The 17,786-nt window shown below is 44.5% G+C and overlaps 1 protein-coding gene across 1 annotated transcript; it reads right to left on the bottom strand.

The window, feature by feature from the left end:
- Positions 1 to 5,983: 5,983 nt before the first annotated feature.
- On the bottom strand, positions 5,984 to 6,907 carry LOC119771979 (basic salivary proline-rich protein 1-like). Its single transcript, XM_038268214.1, has one exon. It carries the CDS (start codon positions 6,905 to 6,907, stop codon positions 5,984 to 5,986), a length of 924 nt encoding a protein of 307 aa, XP_038124142.1.
- Between the last annotated feature and the right edge of the window lie 10,879 nt (positions 6,908 to 17,786).

Genomic DNA, 17,786 nt, shown 5'->3' with positions numbered 1-17,786 from the left:
TTTATGATACGCCATCATTCATAACATGTAGGCGAATCACTGTCCCCCAGACATCCGAGGTTATATATTTTTTTTTTTTTTAAACAAAAAGGCACGAGTATGACGTCATCCGGGCGCCGGACTGGAGTTGTGACAGGCAGCCCGCGGCCACAGGCAGCTACGCTCTACCCCTTCTATTCATTGGGCTAGCTAATCTGAATCGTTCAATTCCATTTGGAGAGCGAGATCATGTGTGGTAGTAGCGCTAGACATCTTCCAGGCATGTGAGTAAAACTAGCAGCAGTTCAGTGGACAGGATGAATGAATGGTAGCCAGCGCGCGCAGATGACGTCATACACACTCCGCTTTGTTTTAAAAAAAACAAAGAGGGCGATGAGATGAGCGGCTGAGATCTCGCGAGAGCTGTGGGCGTGTGCGTAAGTAAAAATGGCGACATACAGGTAATTCAAAACAAACAATTCCAGTCCTGGTAAGTAAGCCAATAAATGTAAATAAAACAAGCAGATTTAAACTTTGACAATTGTACCGTATTTCCGAGGGAACAAACTGGAAGACGAGACCTTGACGAGCCTGGAGAGCTACATGGACGAGTGTTTTGACAACATCGTAATGGGGAAGCCGAAGAATCCCACATCCACGAACACACCGTCTTCCAAACGATGTCGGTCTAGTTCAACCAGTGCTGCTTCTACATCTACTTTGTCTCCAGACAGGAGCTACAGCGACGTCCTGGAATCCATCGACAAAAAGCTAACTAGCTTGGACGCCCGCCTTGCCCTGGTAGAAGTCCTGCATAAGGAGTTTCAAGCTTTGAGAGAGTCGCTGGAATTCAGCCAAGCTCAGCTGGCCTCCGTCACCGCCGAGAATGAAGCGCTGAAGGGGGAAGTCACCAAACTCGCCGAGGGGATGATCCAGCTGTCCGGCGAAAATAGAAAGATGAAGGAATCCATTCTGGACATTCAGTCGCGGAGCATGAGAGACAATCTCGTCTTCGCTGGAATCGCTGAACAGCAGGACGAGGACCCTGAGGCGATAGTACGTGAGTTCCTCCAGAAGAAGCTGAAAATCCCGGCGGACCAGGTAAAAAACATCACCTTCCATCGCGTTCACCGGCTCGGAGGTAAGAAGCCTGATAAATCCCGTCCTAGACCAATTGTAGCTAAGTTTGAGCATTACAAGCAGAAAGAGCAGGTCAGGAGTCAGGGCAGAGAGCTGAGAGGAACAGATTTCAGCGTCAATGACCAGTATCCAAAGGAAATATTAGATCGCAGGCGAGCGTTATTCCCAATCAGGAAGAAATACATCAGTGAAGGCGTCAGAGCTACAGTAGCAGTTGACAAACTTTATATTAATGGTCAGTTGTTCAGGGATCAGAAGATCACTCCTTGGCTTTATTAGATGCACAACAGGCAGGTTTAAAAGCATGTGACACCTGATTAAAGTGTATAGAACATTTCACGGTGATAAATGAAATATATGCACAGCTCTAGAGCACGTTTGAAAGGGTAGACTGCAGTTACAGCTGGGTTCAGAATGCTTTTTGGGCTGGGGTTTTTTTTCTTTAACCTTTTCTCCTCATTGCACTCTTTTAAATTTTTGTTTTCCCCTTTTTCCCTTTTATTCGTCTGTTTTCCCCTGGGGGTCCACACAATCACAAGCACACCGGGTTTTTTGATGTCCCTGGGTCAAGGTATAACTCTTTTTTCAAAGGAAATGTATTTTTTAAACTTTTTCACTCAAAAACCTAGGGAGAATTTTAAGGGTTTTGTGACAGGAATGTGCATGGGGCTGGCCCGGAGAGAAAAAGTTTAAAGGTTTTTTAACCAGAAAAAAGTTTAAAATGCAGATGTTGTCTTATTGCAAGAAACCCAAAAATTCGGGGGCATTATAAGTGATTTTTAACTCCCCTGGTTTCCCTGATGTTTTGCAGCCTTTTTATAATCGAGACGAGAGGGGTAGTTTATTTTAATCCCCCAAAAAACCTCATTTTTTACTTTATTAGACAAAATTTTTAGACCCCTAAAGGGCAAAATTCTTTTTAATTAAAAAATCTATTTTTAACCAAAAGTTTTGTATTGTCAAATATAGGTCCAAATGTTGCCGCCCCCCTCATTTTTCCCCACAAATTTTTTCATCACTTTCAAAGCAGGGGGTTTGGTTTTCTCAAATTTTTTGGGGGGGTGACCTCAACTTTGGCCTAAAATGGAGAAAATGGACAGGGGGAGTACAACGGGCCCCGCGCATTTGGGGCAATCATTAAATGTAGTAAAAAAATTTACTTGAGTGATTTTGGTTTTTTGCGTTTGCTGGCGATCTCTTTTTCCAAAAAACATAAGGAAAAACATTTTCTTTTCCAATGTCCATCTTCCTCTCTTCGTCTGGACTTTTTCCCTAATCAGCAGCTCACTGCTGTCTGACGTTTTCAGTTTGCTTTTAATCCATCCTTTTGCGGTCGTGACCCATGTCCTGTTTTTTAACCAAAAAAAACCCTAAAAAATAAAAAAATGGGTCCCAAAAACAAGAGCTGGGGTTTAAAATTTACATCACTGCTTAAAGAGGGAAGAGTTTCTAAAAATTTTTTCAAGGAAGATTTGGGCATCTACTTGGTGTGAAATTTAAATTTACCGGAAACCCCTTCAGCATCTAAAATATGGGAGGCAGGGAAAAGCGTGTTGAGGGGAAAAATTATTTTTTTTTCCCATCTCAAAAAAAAAAAGTTAGAAAAAAAAAAGATCCAAATTAAGGGGGAAAAAAAAAGTTACAAAGAAAACTCGCTGGGAAAAGATGAAAAAAAGGTTGGGGGGAAAATCCGTAAAAAAAAACAAAACAAAAACGAATTTATTAAAAAAACAAAAAAAATTTTTTAATTCAAAGACTTCAAATTGCAACTTTGAACATAGAAATAAGCCCGGAAGCTTTCTTAGCCCCCCCAGCTAAAAAAAAACCCAAAGAAAAAAACACTATATTTGCAGTTACAAAATTAAATTGGGAAAATACTTTAAAGGGAAACCCGGAAAGGATTTTTAAAACAATCCCTTTCCGAGATTTTTTAAAATTTTTAACACATCACAGAAAAAATCCATCAAAAAAATTGATACCCAAGGGCGATTTTGGGAAAAAATAACTCTTCCAAAATTATCGGGAGAGAAAAGGCAAACCCCTGGACCCCCGTCTTCTACGCTGAAGCTCAGGAAGCTTTTTAAAAACATGCCAAATAAAAAAGCGCCGGGCCAAAAGGGGGTTCCCTAAAAAAGTTCTTTTAAAGAGTTTTTTGGGACATTCTGGCCCCCCCTTTTCCACGGGAAGCGGGCAGGAAACCCCTAGATAATGGAAAAATTTCCATTTAATATGAATTCTGCCCACCATTCGCCCTTGTTTTAAGCCAGGCAAAGACCCTTTTGGTTCCCGCCCAGCTATCGCCCCCTTACCCTTTAAATTAAATTTGTGGATATTAAAAAAATTTCTGTAAAGTTTTAGCAAAAGGGTTTAATAAAGTCACTTCTCTCTTTAATCCCCCCAGTCAAACTGGTTTCATTAAAAGGGGAAGGGCAGTCGGGCTGTTTAAAAAACCCCGGCCAGCCCGTTTGTTTTTAAAGGGGGTTTATTCCTACAGCAAAAATCTTAAATCCTAATTTTGTCCTTAGATGCAAAAAAAGCTTTCAAATAGAGTAAACTGGAAATTTTTATTTGCTTTTTTCTAAAAAAAATTTATTATAAAAAAAATTTTAAATAAAATTTTCCCAAAAGCCTGTGCCCAAGGAAAAACAAAAAAACACCCTTCCAGTTTTTGTCCCAGGGGGAAACCAGACAGGGAGCCCCCTCTCCCCCTCCTTTTTGCGATTTTTTATTAAAGCCTTCTGGCTACAATCAGGACAAACAAATATAAATTAAAAAGGTTTTAAAAGGCATAAAAATTTGGAGAAAATAAAAAAAAGTTTTTTTTACCCCCAGAGATGAAATTACTTTATCTCCAGAAACTCAAACACTTGCCTCTCCCCAGTAAATTTTTTTACTGGGAAATCTTTCCAAAAAATCTCAAAATTTACCCCAAAAAAATAAATTTGGGGCCCCAAAATTTTTTCTGTAATACTCCCCAATTAATTGCCCCTTTCAGAATCCCTCGGTTCTCCCAATTGAAAATCGGGGGAAATATAAAAAACCTATTTGGGGAATTTTACTGTGTCATCTAAAACGGGAAGTTCCAAAACCAAACACCCCCTCTTTTAAAAAAAATAAAAGGGCGGCCCCCCTAAAAAAGATGGGAAATTGGGTTTTCCGACCCCAAACCTTTTTGGGTCGGGTAGCCCCATTTAAAATTTTAAAGGGTTCTTACCGGGAACCCTTAACTACCTTTTTCCCAAATGACCCCAAATAAAACCATAAACCGAAGGGTTTTAAAAATTTCCTTAGATTTTTTCCAAATTCCTCAAATTTCTTTTGGAAGGACAAAACCCCCTCGTTAAAAGTTTAAAAAAACACTCCCAGAAAATTTAAAGACAGAGGGGACTAGATTACCTAACCCCAAAATATTTATTTGAAAATAGATTAAAATACATCTCTAAAAGGAAAAAAACATAACCCCTTAGATGAGCCCGGGGATAAAAACACAGAAAAAGGAAAAATATGCAGAAATATAATAATCTCAAGTTTTGGGCCGTTTATTAGCTCTAAAGATCAAAACGGCCCCCATGTTTTCAAAAATTTAACTCACTTTCCCTGACAGCATGGGGGAATTTTTCTAAAAAAAACAAAAACCTCATAAATTTTCCCGTGCGGGTCGTACCCCATCTGGAAAAACCCCGACATTCTACAAAACAAAAATTGTGAAAAAACTTTCCGTACTGGAAAATAAAGGTTTTACATATCGGGGATAAATTTGTTTGAAGGTAGGGGGTTTATCACATTTCGCTGGGTTTAAAATTTTGCAATTGGAATTAAAAAAAATTTTAATTCTTAGAAAAATAAAGCAAAAAAAAAGGCTTTTAATTAGAAATAAAATTTTAAGCATATTGATGGAAGGTTTAATAATTCCAACTAAAATTTCAAAAGTTTTTTAGAAAAGAACCCCCCCCCCAAACTATTTTAAAAGTTTATCCCAAGGACACTAAATTTAAACCCTGGATGATCTAAAATTATCTTTTCCCCTTTTTACTAAATGGGAAAAGGTTTTTTTATCATCGGCTTTGAACAAAACATCTGGGTTTATGATATGCCTAAAACTTTTAAACCCAATAAACCAAAAACCCCCCAAAAATTTAAAAATTTAAATAAAATTACAAAAAACCTCCACAACACGATTCCCGGCAAGAATTCAAAAATTTAAAAAATTTTAACCCATCATGTCCACAGTGAAACAGGCAATCGATTTGGGATAAATTTAATTTTAAACGGCGCATGGTTAGCACCCCGGTTCGGGGTGTTTCGGGGTTACAGGTTTTTTAAGGATCTATCACCTTTGGCCGGGGTTGAAAAAATTCAAATTTTTCCCCCTTCATTGTTTGCTTGGGTGTAACTTTGGGGGAAGTTTCTAGGGAAAAAAAAAACGGTTTGTTGGCATCCCCTCCCAAATGAATCGCAAAGAAAACTACCCTCATGAATTGGGGGTTAAGGATAAACTCAACATCAATCAGTACAGAAAATCTGTTTTTGGGATCTTTAATTTAAATCTTGAACAGCTTCTGAAACCCCATCAGACCGATCTCTTTTGGGCCCCCCTTGGATCGGGCTCCTTTCCCCCCTTAAGTTTTAGTGGGGGGCAAATGGGGGTTTGGCGTCTTGGGGGGCGCGGGGGCCCTATTTTGGGGGGCCCCTTGGGCCCGGGGGGGGCCTGGGGGGTGCTGGGAAGGGGGGTGCCTGGCGGGTCGGCCCGGGGGGACTGTTGCCCCCGGGGGGCGGGGTAGGGGCGCCGGGGGGGGGGTCCGGGGCGGCCAAACTTTGCGGTGCCCCTTGGGGGTTTCCCGGTTTGGTTTGGGGGGACGTGGACCTATTTCCTGGGTGGGCCTTGCTGGCTGTTTGGGTGGGGGCTGGGCCCCCCCGGGCTTTCGGGGTTCTTTTTGGGTGCTGGCCCCGGGGTGCTTCGGGCTCGGGCCGGGGGGTCGGGGCTTGCCTCGTCTTCCGGTCCCTTGGGTTTTGGGTGTTTGGGGCCCCCGGGGTTTCTTGCCGTGGTTGCCTTTTCGTCCGGGGGGGGGGCGGTGGGTCGCGGCCTGTGGCGGGGGTTTCGGTGTTCTGTTGGGGGGCGGGTTGGGGGCGTCGGGGGTCCCTTTTGGGAGTGCCCCCGGGTCGGGGGTGGGCTTCGCTCGTTGGGGGGGTTTGCCGGGTTAAAGCGTGGGGTGCGGTGCATCGTGCGGGGCTTGGGGGGGGGGGTTGCTCGGTTTTTTGGGGGCGGGGGGGGGAGGGGCCGTGGCCGGGCGTGGCCGTCCTCCTCTCGGGGGGCCCTGGGGGGGGTTTGGGGGGCCCGGGAGGGGTTTGGGTCTTTTTTTTTCCCTTTTCCCGCCGGGGCGCGGGGGGGTGGGGGGTCGCGTCTGCTGTTTTCTTTTTGCTGCTTGTCCCCCCGGTTTTTCTGGGGGCCCGGGGGGGCCTTGCTGCTTGGCCCCTCTGGCGGGGCCCCGGGTTGGGGCTGTTTCTGCCCTTTGCTTTCCCCTTTTGGGTTTGTGTTTTTGCTGTGGTCGGGGGGGGCGGGGGGGGTTTCGTTGGGGTTTTTTGGGGGGGGGTCCGCCGGGGGGCCCTTGGTTGGTGCCGTGGGTTTTCGCCCCCTTGTGGCCCTTTCCGGTGTTGTTTCTTTTGGGGGCCTTGTTTCGGGCCCCCGATGCCGGCGGTGCGCCCCGGGGAAAAATTCCCCGGGTTTCGGGGGCCCCTTGCCTGTCTCCTGGGGGGGCAGGCCATTTAAACTTTTCGGGGGGAGGAGCATCTGGGTGGGGGTCCTCCCTGGTTTTGGCGGTGGGTGTTGGGGACTGGCTTGTTTGCGGGCCCTTCCCCCTCCGGTGAGGGGGAGAATTTTTAATTAAATTTTTGTTTTTGTTTTTGTTTGTTTTTTGTATGGGGGGGGGTTTTGTGGGCGGGGGGATCGGGGCTTGGAGTGGGGCTCGGGATTTTGCGCTTGCTGTGTTGTGTGGCTTTCTTTTCTTCGGATTGGGGTGGGACCCCGGGGTTTGGGGGGGGTCGTTTGGGGCCGGGGTCGGGGGGGTGGCGGGTCCCCTTTTTTCCCCTTCCCCCCTACCCCTTCCCCTTTTTTTTCCCCCTTTTGGGGGCCCCCCCTCCCGGGGGTTTTTTGGGCGGGCCCCCTTTGGGGGTTGGTTTTGGGGGGATCCTTGGGCCCGGGCCTGTGGCCGGGGTTTGCCCTTGGGCCCCCTGGGCCCGGTGGGGCCCGGGGGGGTTTGGGGGCCCGTGGGGGGGGGGGGGCCTGGGGGGGTTCCCTTTGGGGTCTTCCCCCTTCCACGGGTTTTTCCCGTGGGTGGGGGGGGGGGGGGGGGATGGAATTCCCCTTTGGAATTCTTTTTTTCCCCCCTTTTTGGGGTTTTACTCTTTAATTGGGGGGGGGGGGAGGGGGGATTTAAACTCCCGGGGGGGGTTTGGGGGGGGTTTTGGGGAAAAGCTTTTGAAGGGTTTGGGGTTTTCCCCCCCTGTCTTGGCCTGGGTTTTGGGGGGGTTTTTTAAGGGGGGGGTTTTTGGGGGCCGGGTGCCCCCGGGGGGTTGGGCCGCGGGTTTGGGGTTGGGGCCGGGTTTGGGGTTGTCCCTTCCCTATTCATTTAAATTTTTTTATTATTATTATTTTTTTTCTTATCTTCCTTTTAAAAATTTTTTTTTTTATTTATTTATTTTTTTTTTATTTTTAATTTTTTTTTTTTTTTTTAAATTTTTTAAATTTTTTTTTTTTAATTTTTATTTTTATTTTTACTTATTTTTTTTTTTATTTTTTTTTTTATTATTTTTTTTTTTGGATGGACAGGACGGGGGGGGGGGGGGGTGGAGTCCCGGGCCCCCCCTGCCCCGGGTGGCTGGTGGGTCCGCTGCCGGTCCCTGCCCCCCGGGCCTATGGGGGTGAAACTTTGGGGGGGCCCCCTTTCCCCTGGGGGGGCTTTTCGGGGGAAAAGGGGGGGGCCCATTTTAGTCAGCCCGGGGGGGCGGCTCCCTGGGAGTGCAGCAGGCACCCCAGTCCTTTGCCCCCCCATCCCCGAAAATTTCCCCCCTCTTCCCCGCTCCTACACTTTGGCCACACTTTTTAGGTTTTTGGGGAGGGGTTTGTTACTGGAGGGGCCCCCCACCCCTTTTGATGACGTCCCCCCACCCAATTTTTTTTTTTGCATTTTAGACACTTCCATCTACTTTATTTTCACAACACACACCTTTTTTTGGGCATTTTCGGGGGGTGGGGGTAGGGCCACCCGGGGGGGGCTTAAAAAAAAGGGCCCACCACCGGGCCCTCCTCCACCCCTCTCGCTTTTAGACATTGAGGGGTTTAGGGGGTTTCCCAAGGGGGGGGGATGTCTGGCACCGTCTATCTCCTGGAGGGGGGGGGGGGGAGTGTGCCCGGCCCCCCCCTCCTTGGGATCCCCCCGTTTTAATTAACCCTCTGAGAGCAACACGCAACAACACCACATTCGAGGGGGCGCAGTGAGGATCGGGGGCCCTTTTCACACCCCTTTTTTCCCGGCTCCCGCCGGAGTCTGGGGCCCCGGAGGAAGAGCGGGCCAAAATGGTCCGGGGGTTTTTTTGGGTGGGGCTGGCTGCGGGGCCCAGGGGCCTGCTGGTGGCGGGGCTTCACCTCTGCTCTCTCCAAAGAAGGTTGGAAAGGAGGGGCTTTAAGTGCCTGGGTTTGGTTTTTTTTTTTTTTTTTTTTTTTTTTTTTTTTTTTTTTTCGGGGGGGGGGGGGGGGGGGGTTCTTTGGGTTGGGGGGCCGGCGCGGGGATTTGGGGGGGCCCCGGGCCCGGGGGGGGTCTTTCGGGGGGGGGGTCCGGTCCGGGTGCGGGGGGGGGGCCCGGGCCCTTTAAGCCGGAAAGAAAATGGGGTTGGGTGTGGGGGGGGGGTGTCCCCCCCACCCCCCCCCTCACATCTGGATTTTAGGGCCAAATTTTGGGGGGCATCCCATAGTTCCCCCGGGGCCGACCAAACCGGGGTAAACCGGGGGGTTTTTTGGGCCGGGGATTAAAAGGATGTGAAATGTTATGTGTGAATGTGTGTCCGGTTTTTATTTTTTTTATTTATTATTTTATTTTTTTATTCAAATTTTTTTTTTTTTCTTTTTTTTTTTTTTTTTTTTTGTGGGACGAGTGGGGGGGACTAGGGGGGAAGGCATGATTTAGTGGTGTGTTTTTTTTTTTTTTTTTTTTTTTTTTTTTTTTTTTTTTTTTTTTTCCCCGTTTGGGGGCCCCAACCGCCCCCCAACCCCCTCCCAAATAATCTCCCAATTCCCCCGCTAAGTGCGGAAAACCCCTTCCCCCCCCCCTCTTCCCCTTTCCCCTGGGTGGCGCCGGGGGTCACCCGGGCACTGGTGGAGCTGGGGGTGGATGCCCGGGGGACTGCTGGCTCATTCCTGGCGGCCTCTCCGCTGGCCCCGGCCTGGTGCGGGCTGCGGGGGGGGTGGCGGACGTGGCTGGGCTGCTTTGGCATCGTCCGGTGGGGGGGCGGCGCGGTTCGCTCCGCTCTGGCTTTGTGCTGCCCCTCGGGCTGCTGGGGGGGGTGGTTGCGCCGGCTGCGGTCTGCTCCTCTTGCGGTTTTGCGCCGGGCGGCTTTTCTGCTCTCGGGCTGATTCTGTGCGCGGTGTGTTTCGTTGCGCGCTGTTGGCATCGGTCTTGGTGGGGTGGGGCTGCGCTTTTGGCCGGGGGGGCGTTTTGGGGGGGGTCCCGCGGCGCTCGTGGCCGGTTCGCGGCGGATGCGCATGGGCCCCGGCCGGGGGCGGGGCCGCCTTAGTGTTTTCCTGGGTGGTGCGGTCGCGGTGGGTGTTGCGGCCGGTCGCCGGGGCTTGGTGCGGGGGGGCGGGGCGTGTTTCGGTGCTCTGTGGGGCTGGGGCGTTTCGGTCGGCGCCGTGGGGGGGCTGGTGTTCGGCGCCCGGCCCTACTTCGGGGTGGCCGGCTGCCGGCGGGGCCCGCGGACTCGTCCCCGCGGCTCCCCGGGGCGCCGGCATGGCGGTGGCTGGGGGGCTTCCTCGTGGCTGTCTCTCCTCCTGCCTTGGTGGGGTCTGATTTCCGGGGCTGGCCCCGCCTTGGTGCCTTCGCTTCTGGGGTCCCCTTGGGCGCCTGGGGCTTTGGGTCTCCCGGCGCTGGACTCAGTGCTCTGGGGGGTGTGCCTCTCCGGCTCTCCACAACCACTATTGAGCATTTTTTTCTATGGTTAAAACTTTACATGCACAAGTTCACCCTCACAAACAACTACAGGTGCTAGGCTTCAGGTACTTAGAGATTCACTTCCAAACAGAAACCCCACATTCATATCTTCAGGTAACACAGAGTACATGTCAGACTTAATAATATTACTTTAGTGATAGTTTCAAGGTGTTTGCTTTATTGTATATCTCGTACCATGTTTTTTGGTTGTGCTGTTCTTTTTTCTTTTTTCTTTTTTTTTTCTCCATCTCATTACAGGTGTTGAAGCAGACTGAAAATGTTTTGTCATTGTCTCCTTCCTATCTCCTCTTTCTTTCATCTTTTGTCCTGTTTTTTTCTTTTTCTTTTTCCTTCTTCTTCTTCTGTTTTTCTGCTCTACTTACATTGCAGTGTCCATATGAACTGTAAAACTCCCTGCATAATTATAATAAAGCAATTTATATACATGAAACAAGTGGAGCGGTATGGCAATTGCGATACCGCTACACTTGTGAAAGTAAAATCTGTTGGGCTCCTTTTGGCATCAAGACAATTATTCTTATTGCCACCTTGCCAGACAGGACACTGTAAAAAAAAAAAAAAAAAAAAAAAAAAAAAAAAAAAATATATATATATAAATATAAAAAATATAATCGCAGATGTCTGGCAGACAGTGATTCGCCTACATGTTATGAATGCTGGCGTACCATAAAGAATAAATTATGAACAGTGTTTTCAACTCATTGCCCATAGGAAGACTAGGAAGACGTTACTTGGATATAACCTAACCAAATATCTTTAGAATGGCTCCAAATGACACAAAACTAACATAGGTCAGTAGAACATGATGTAATAACGTAAAATCAAGGGCCCAATGTAAAAAAAACTTTGTTCACCTTTAAGTTTTATTAAAAGCATGTACCTTTGAATAATTAAGTATTTCAAAAGTGAGTAATTCAGTACATGTTTACTGTTTGACTGAGTAACTTTTACTTGTAGTGGAGTAAGAGTTGACTATGAGTATCAATATTTTTACTCAAGTACTGCTGTTGAGTAGTTCATCCACCACTGATTAAATAACAAAATGTTTAAAACTTTGACAAAGTGCAAAATCTGCTTTTGGCATTAATGACGCCATTTTACATTAATGTTATGGAAACCTCTGACTTCAAGCAAACATAACAGCACTGTTGGTGCCAGCAAACCAAACAACATTAAACGAGCTCTAACAATCCCACGACGAAAAGATTACAAATATCCGACCTTAAGTTTACCAGAAGCTTCTTGATGGCTACAAAAGCAGCTGCTCACCGTGCAACCCACACCCTTATCCCCCATTAAGCCAAATATTAGTGGGGGGTGGTGTATTTATTCCCTCTTGCATGGGTAATTTGGACTCTGTTTGGATTACAGAAAATCCACAATAATTTTGAACCTGCGCACCTAATTCTTGTTTTGAACAGCCCTGCAGATGTGCGTCGTATTACTGTCTAACCCTGAAATAACAACTATAAAGACACAAACTTTTGATTTGACAACTGATATTTTTGTTCCATAAAAGAACAAATGTTTCAAAGATATATTTCTTTAAAACAATATGGAATCTTTTTTTTTTATTAAGAACTTTAAATTTTTTTTTTTTTTTTTTTTGAGGTTATCTAAAGCTCAAGCAATGCTTATTTGAAATCCTCCAATCTCTAAAAGTATTGAAAACAACAGACAGGACGTCATGTGTGCAGGGCCAAAACGGTGAGTGCGGAGGTTTTAATCATGGGAAATATAAAGCTCCGTGCAAAGGCAGGGAAAATGAATGAGAAAAACACGGACGCGGCTGGAAGATTGCGTCTGTAGGATTATGTGTCCAGCAGAGACATGGTTGCAGGGCTCCAAACACAAAATTAGAACAAAATATTAGTGAAAAGTTAACATATTATTGCATATTAGCTTATGTTATTAATTTTTTAGCTTTCCTAGTTGCCAGCTGTTCTTGCCTGAGAGAGGGTGGCTTCCCTCCAAAGATCTCCTCTAAGAGTTTTTGAATCAAGGCGCCAGCCTTTGTAAATGTCAGCTTGTGGAATGCACTGCAGGTAGAAGTTCTCCAACCACCAGGGGAAAGAAAAGCTCTCATTTTACAGACCAGAGATCAAACGCAGCAAGTGTGTGATGTCACCCACAGCAGCCCCCGAACCGCTTATTGCACCAAATGAGAGCCATTAGCCACACAAACAAAGGCTTCAAATTCAATGCTGCTTAATGAAAAACTTTGAGCAGGAAACACAATTAATGTGTCAGAAGGGGAGGGTCAGACTTAAGTTTTGCAGGCTCTTATTACGGTTGTAGAGCCCAAGGCCTGGCGATCGCTGCACGGGCCTAATGAGAGTCAGTAACCCCAACCCGGCTTTGGCCCAAACACCCCGTCTGATGAAAATGGGAAAGAAGTAAGGGGAGAAAGTGCAGACAGAGGTGCAGCCCGCTCCTCCGAGGAAGGCAGACCACTTTGTCTTCCTCGGAGGAGCGGGCTGCACCTCTGTCTGCACTTTCTCCCCTTACTTCTTTCCCCCCACAGCAACGGCTGCAGTGGCATATTACAACTTGGAAATAGATTTTAAAAGGGAGTAGAAAGGTGGTGCCAGAATGGGAAAAACATGGATTGGCTCAAGGGAAGCAGATTAAGCAGGCATGCCAAACCTCACGCTTTGCAAGAAACTAGAAAATGACCCCTTTTTTATACTAATGCACTGCGTAAAAGACCAACCGCGTTGTTAAGGGAGGTATAATAAGAAGAAAATATCAAAATCCCACATTCAGTGAAAGAAAGAATAAAAATTCCAGGATTGTCACCTTATATGTACCCTTTCCCCATTCAGAGTCATCAGAGTGGCTAAAGCTGCAAGGTGCTGGAGATCTGTCAGCATCCTGGCTGCAGGTCTGTGTTAGCTCAACCCACAGGCCTGCAAACATCCTGGAACAGCAACACAAATCCTCTAATTCAGGCCTTTGTGTCTGCTAATGGATGTTATGCTGCTCCATGTAGATGTGATATGATAGGATTGATTGCTTCGAAGATCACTCAGGCTTGCTTTTTAGCACCGCCCTGCCACCCAAACAGTGGAGCGGTGAGCCCATGCATCCCATGCTGCCTCTGTTGGTGGTCCCTGGTGTAAGCTATATTTTCCCCTTTGCTTCTCCCACTCGCTTTTTTTTTTTTTTTTTTTTATAGAGCTAACACAAAATTGTTCCTAATTCGCTGCTGCTAGAGGGGGGTAATTTGCGGCTTTTGGCTGAGTGTTGCAAGCCCCAAATTTGAAAAAGCTGCCGAGCTAAAGGCCCTCTGTGAAACGCAGTTGGAGCAGCAGCGGGGAGAGGGATAGAGAGGGCCTGAATTCATTCATCTAAAGGGGTGGTGGGACACATAAACATGATAAGCCTCTAAAGGCTGAGGACTGCAAATGCAATAATAACTGGTGGGTAGACTGAGCCAAAGCCACCAATAATTATGGCTCTTTCAATGAAATGATGCAGATAATGCATGCTCTCTTGAAGTCAATAGGATCGCAGTTTAGCTTATAAAGACGCCCGTATTTGAATCAGAGTGAGTTTGATCAAACGGTAGAGCTCATTTCTTCTTTTGTGTCTGAGTTGGTCTATGAATTTGCACAGAGAGAAATGCCACCAGATTCACTGCTGCAGAGTGCTGCTGTCAAAGCTGAGACAGATATTCTGAGAGTTGTATTTATCCAATTAAAAAAACTCATAGACTCTCCTTGCAAATTCAAACAATGTTAGCCCTGTGTAGAACCTCTAACTATAACTACAAGTTGAAGAAAAAAATGCATCCCCACACTATGATGCTGCCACCACTTTGTTTCATATTCTACAGGATGCAGTCAGGGTAACATGCATTGTTAGATGTTGTGTTGCATGAATGCAAAGTTACGATTTGCTGTTAGCTAAAGTTATGCAGCTATTTTTGAACATCAAGTTTCAGCCTTTATTCTCAGTTGGATTAAGATCACTACAGCTTCCTATCGACTCTTAACACCTTTCCACAGCCTTCTGTGAGGCTGTCCCCCATGATGCTGCTGCTACAATGAAACCAAGCCATTTACACTGTTCACACACCAAAATCATCAAAAACGATTTAGAAAACCTAAAAAGCAGGAGGTTCTATCCTGTCATATAAAACTGCCATAATGGCAGAGAGCCTTATGAGGCCAGTGAATGGGGTAAATCGACACACTCAGGTAATTTTTCTATCCATCCAGTTAGTAAGCGTGAAACAACTGGATGTTCTCAAGAGTCATTTAAAGCTTTATTGAATTGCTTTCATTTCAATGAACAATTATTTCTAAATCTGCAAGAGTAAAATAGGATGATTATCACAGAATAAAAAAAAAATGTAATCTTCCACATTGCAATGAATCAGTTTATTCACTCAGTTTAACAGTTTCACTAGTAATTCACATACACATTCTGTGGCAATATTTACTAAGCAGAAGTGAAAGGGGAACAGGAAGAAAAAAAAAACTGTCCTGCCTCAGTAATAATTCCTAAATAAATTTTTCATGGCCATATACCCAAGACTACAATATGTGTTGCAAACAATATATAATTCTCAATTATTCACTCAGAACTGTAAAAGACTTAATAGCTTTATTCTTCTTGGGTATTTAAAACTGATTTGTTGTAGAGCATTTTTTAATTCAACATCCAAGCAGCATCCAAGACATATAATCCTAGCAGGGGTCTTTATTTATTTATTCACCTTTCAGTGGCAAGACAGTTCAATGTGCTGTACATTAAAAAAAATAGAAAAATAGAAAACAGAAAAGTTCATTGCAGTGGCATAGAGGTAGCACAAATAGTTAAAAAAAGAATAAAGGTGACAAAATAACAAAAAGTGGATTATATGTTAAAAAAAAAGATAAATATTAGGAAAATGGAACAAAAGTTAGACTTGAAATTTAAATGATGTATAGATGGCACAGTAAATACAACTCTAAACAAATGCCTTTTTAATGTTTATTTAAAGCAACTGAGTGTCTCAACATTTTTAGTTTTCTGGGAGTTTACAATAAACACTGGGAGTTACCTAAACACTGCTTCTCAGTAATAATTCCGCTAAAGATGAACTAATGAATTAGAATTTCAAGGTCCTGCTGAGACATTAGTTCTTTATTCCTTGAGATGTTCTTTAGGTGATTGAAGGCCGAATTTGGAGTCTGATTGGTGGTTTCTAGTTGTATTAACTAAAGTCAATAAGCTGGTAGATGTCAGGTGCCTTTTACACAGAACATTATTTATTTCAGCCATTCTGCACTTTAACCATTAACACAAGCATAACAAGCTTATATAACATGGTCAGGGTGAACTTTGTTGTAGGACACATATGAAACATTTCCCATCACTCTGATTATTCTTAATTATTGCATTGGCTAAACACTAGCTGGTAACGGAAAAACAGCTGATTAGTATACCAGCTGTGATCAGAACCAGTTACCTTGGCAATTAGTCACAATGAAACATGTTATATAGTCTATCCAGCTACATACAGCTACATTACTTCTTTTGAAAAACTTTTAATATTTTAATGGTAAAAAGAAAAAAAAAGAGTGGTATGAGAGGGACAATGCTGCTTGACATGTCCATTAATAGGAACAAATAGACTTCATGGAAGCAAAGCCTTGATGCCAACAATTCATCCATTCATTTCTGATGATAGAGACCTCATAGGCATTTTCTCTTACATATTTTTTTCTTTTTACATGTCTGGAAATATTTCAGAAACTTAGATTTTTTCTTTGAAGTTAAGGAAAAGGGTGGCAGCTATTCTTTGGTCCCCTAACTATAGGCACCAACAACACAGTTTAATCTTAAAGAGAACTGTGGATGCTAATTTAAGATTTTCTTTGAGACTTTAAAAAAAAGATTTAAAATTGTAGGAACAATATGATAAAAAATGATTAGTTTTGAAGTAAATGCTTAAAACTTTAGTATAGTTCTGGTTTAGGCCCTCAGTTTTATAAGTACAAGCTCAGACAGTACCGGTATACCTCACTTCAAGGCTGAGTGCGTGACTTTTTTGTGTTTAGGTTAAGTAATTCATATCTTAAGGTACTCCTGGTGGCCTGCTTTATAACACAGTTATGTGGATAGGCTGTCAGAATGACAGAAATAAAGAAGTAAAAGCTGAATTTGTGGTTTCCCTAATGTGTGTGGCATGTGTGGCCTAAATTTCAACATGTACACCAATTTACAGCGTTCCAACGTACTTGTAGTGTGCAGCCTAATCATCTGCAGGGGTCTCACAGTCACACATATGCAACTATTACTACTTAATGAACCCTGAGAGCTTTCTAAAACCACAATGAACATAAAGAGGTATATTAAATGTAAAGATTGCAAGACCAGCTCTAAGGGTAAGATTTGAAAAGAGCTTTCTACAAATTTGATCAAAAACATCCCACTCAAAAACAGTTATATATGTTATTAAAATAAACAACCCAAAACTACTTGGTATATATATTTGACAATGGTGGCCTAAATTATTCCTATCATAAACTGCTAAAACAGTATGCAGTGATAGCAATGTAACAACATTTATGTTCTAATTTAGCTCTTGTTTAAAAGTTCACAGAGTTCTAATATACTTCCAAGGTAGTGAAGACTTAAATAGGAGTATCCACTAAACATAAAACTAATCCCAGAACCCAGCTATAAGTAGCTGTGGCTAACATGAAAAGGGGGCCAATTTAACCAATTTGCCATGATTCACTGGTCAACCCTGTGATTGAAGTTTTAAATTTCCTGTTTAAATACTTTTGTTACTGCTATAAAGAATAAAAATTTGATTAGATAAATTGTACACAAAATAGGAAACTGTTAAAATGCAAGTTAAAAAAATATGTTACTCCAATAAATACAGTAAAGAAACACATCCATATTGCTTGTAATAAATGATAATTTCCAATTCAACTATTTTAATTTCCATTTTCTTGACCATGACAGGGTCTAGATCCAGTGCCAGTTTCTATTTTTTTTCCGATAACCTGGGCTTTTCTCCCTCCCATGTCCTCCTCGGTGGCTCGATGTCAGAGGTGGGAGGTGGAAGCCCAGATTAATGTTTTTCCCGTTTTATTCCACATGCTTTTTCATTTCCACAGCACTGTGTCATTGCCTAAGTTTTTAAACACTTAGGAACAGTTTATAAGCAGGGCGAGGAGGAGCATAAAAACCCTCCCGGGCAATGAACATCTCTACATTAACTGTGTATCACTCGGGGGAGCCGTAAAAGCTGCCCTGAGAGTGAAATGAAGTCAATAAATAAATGTCGCTGCTGTCAGACGTCTGGAACAGCTTGAGAGGGTTTCAGCAACATGGCAGCCATAGTACTAAAAGGAGCGGGGGGCGATACGTTTGGGCGGCCCCCCAGAATTAGCAGCTACAACTCGCTGAGAAGCCCTGACTAATGAGGGAGGGTTTGACCTG

This window comes from Cyprinodon tularosa, unplaced genomic scaffold (assembly GCF_016077235.1).
Source record: "Cyprinodon tularosa strain WSP-4 unplaced genomic scaffold, ASM1607723v1 ctg699, whole genome shotgun sequence".
Lineage (NCBI taxonomy): Eukaryota > Metazoa > Chordata > Actinopteri > Cyprinodontiformes > Cyprinodontidae > Cyprinodon > Cyprinodon tularosa.
Note: the sequence above shows the minus strand (reverse complement) of the source record. Positions and strands in the feature narration are given on the sequence as shown.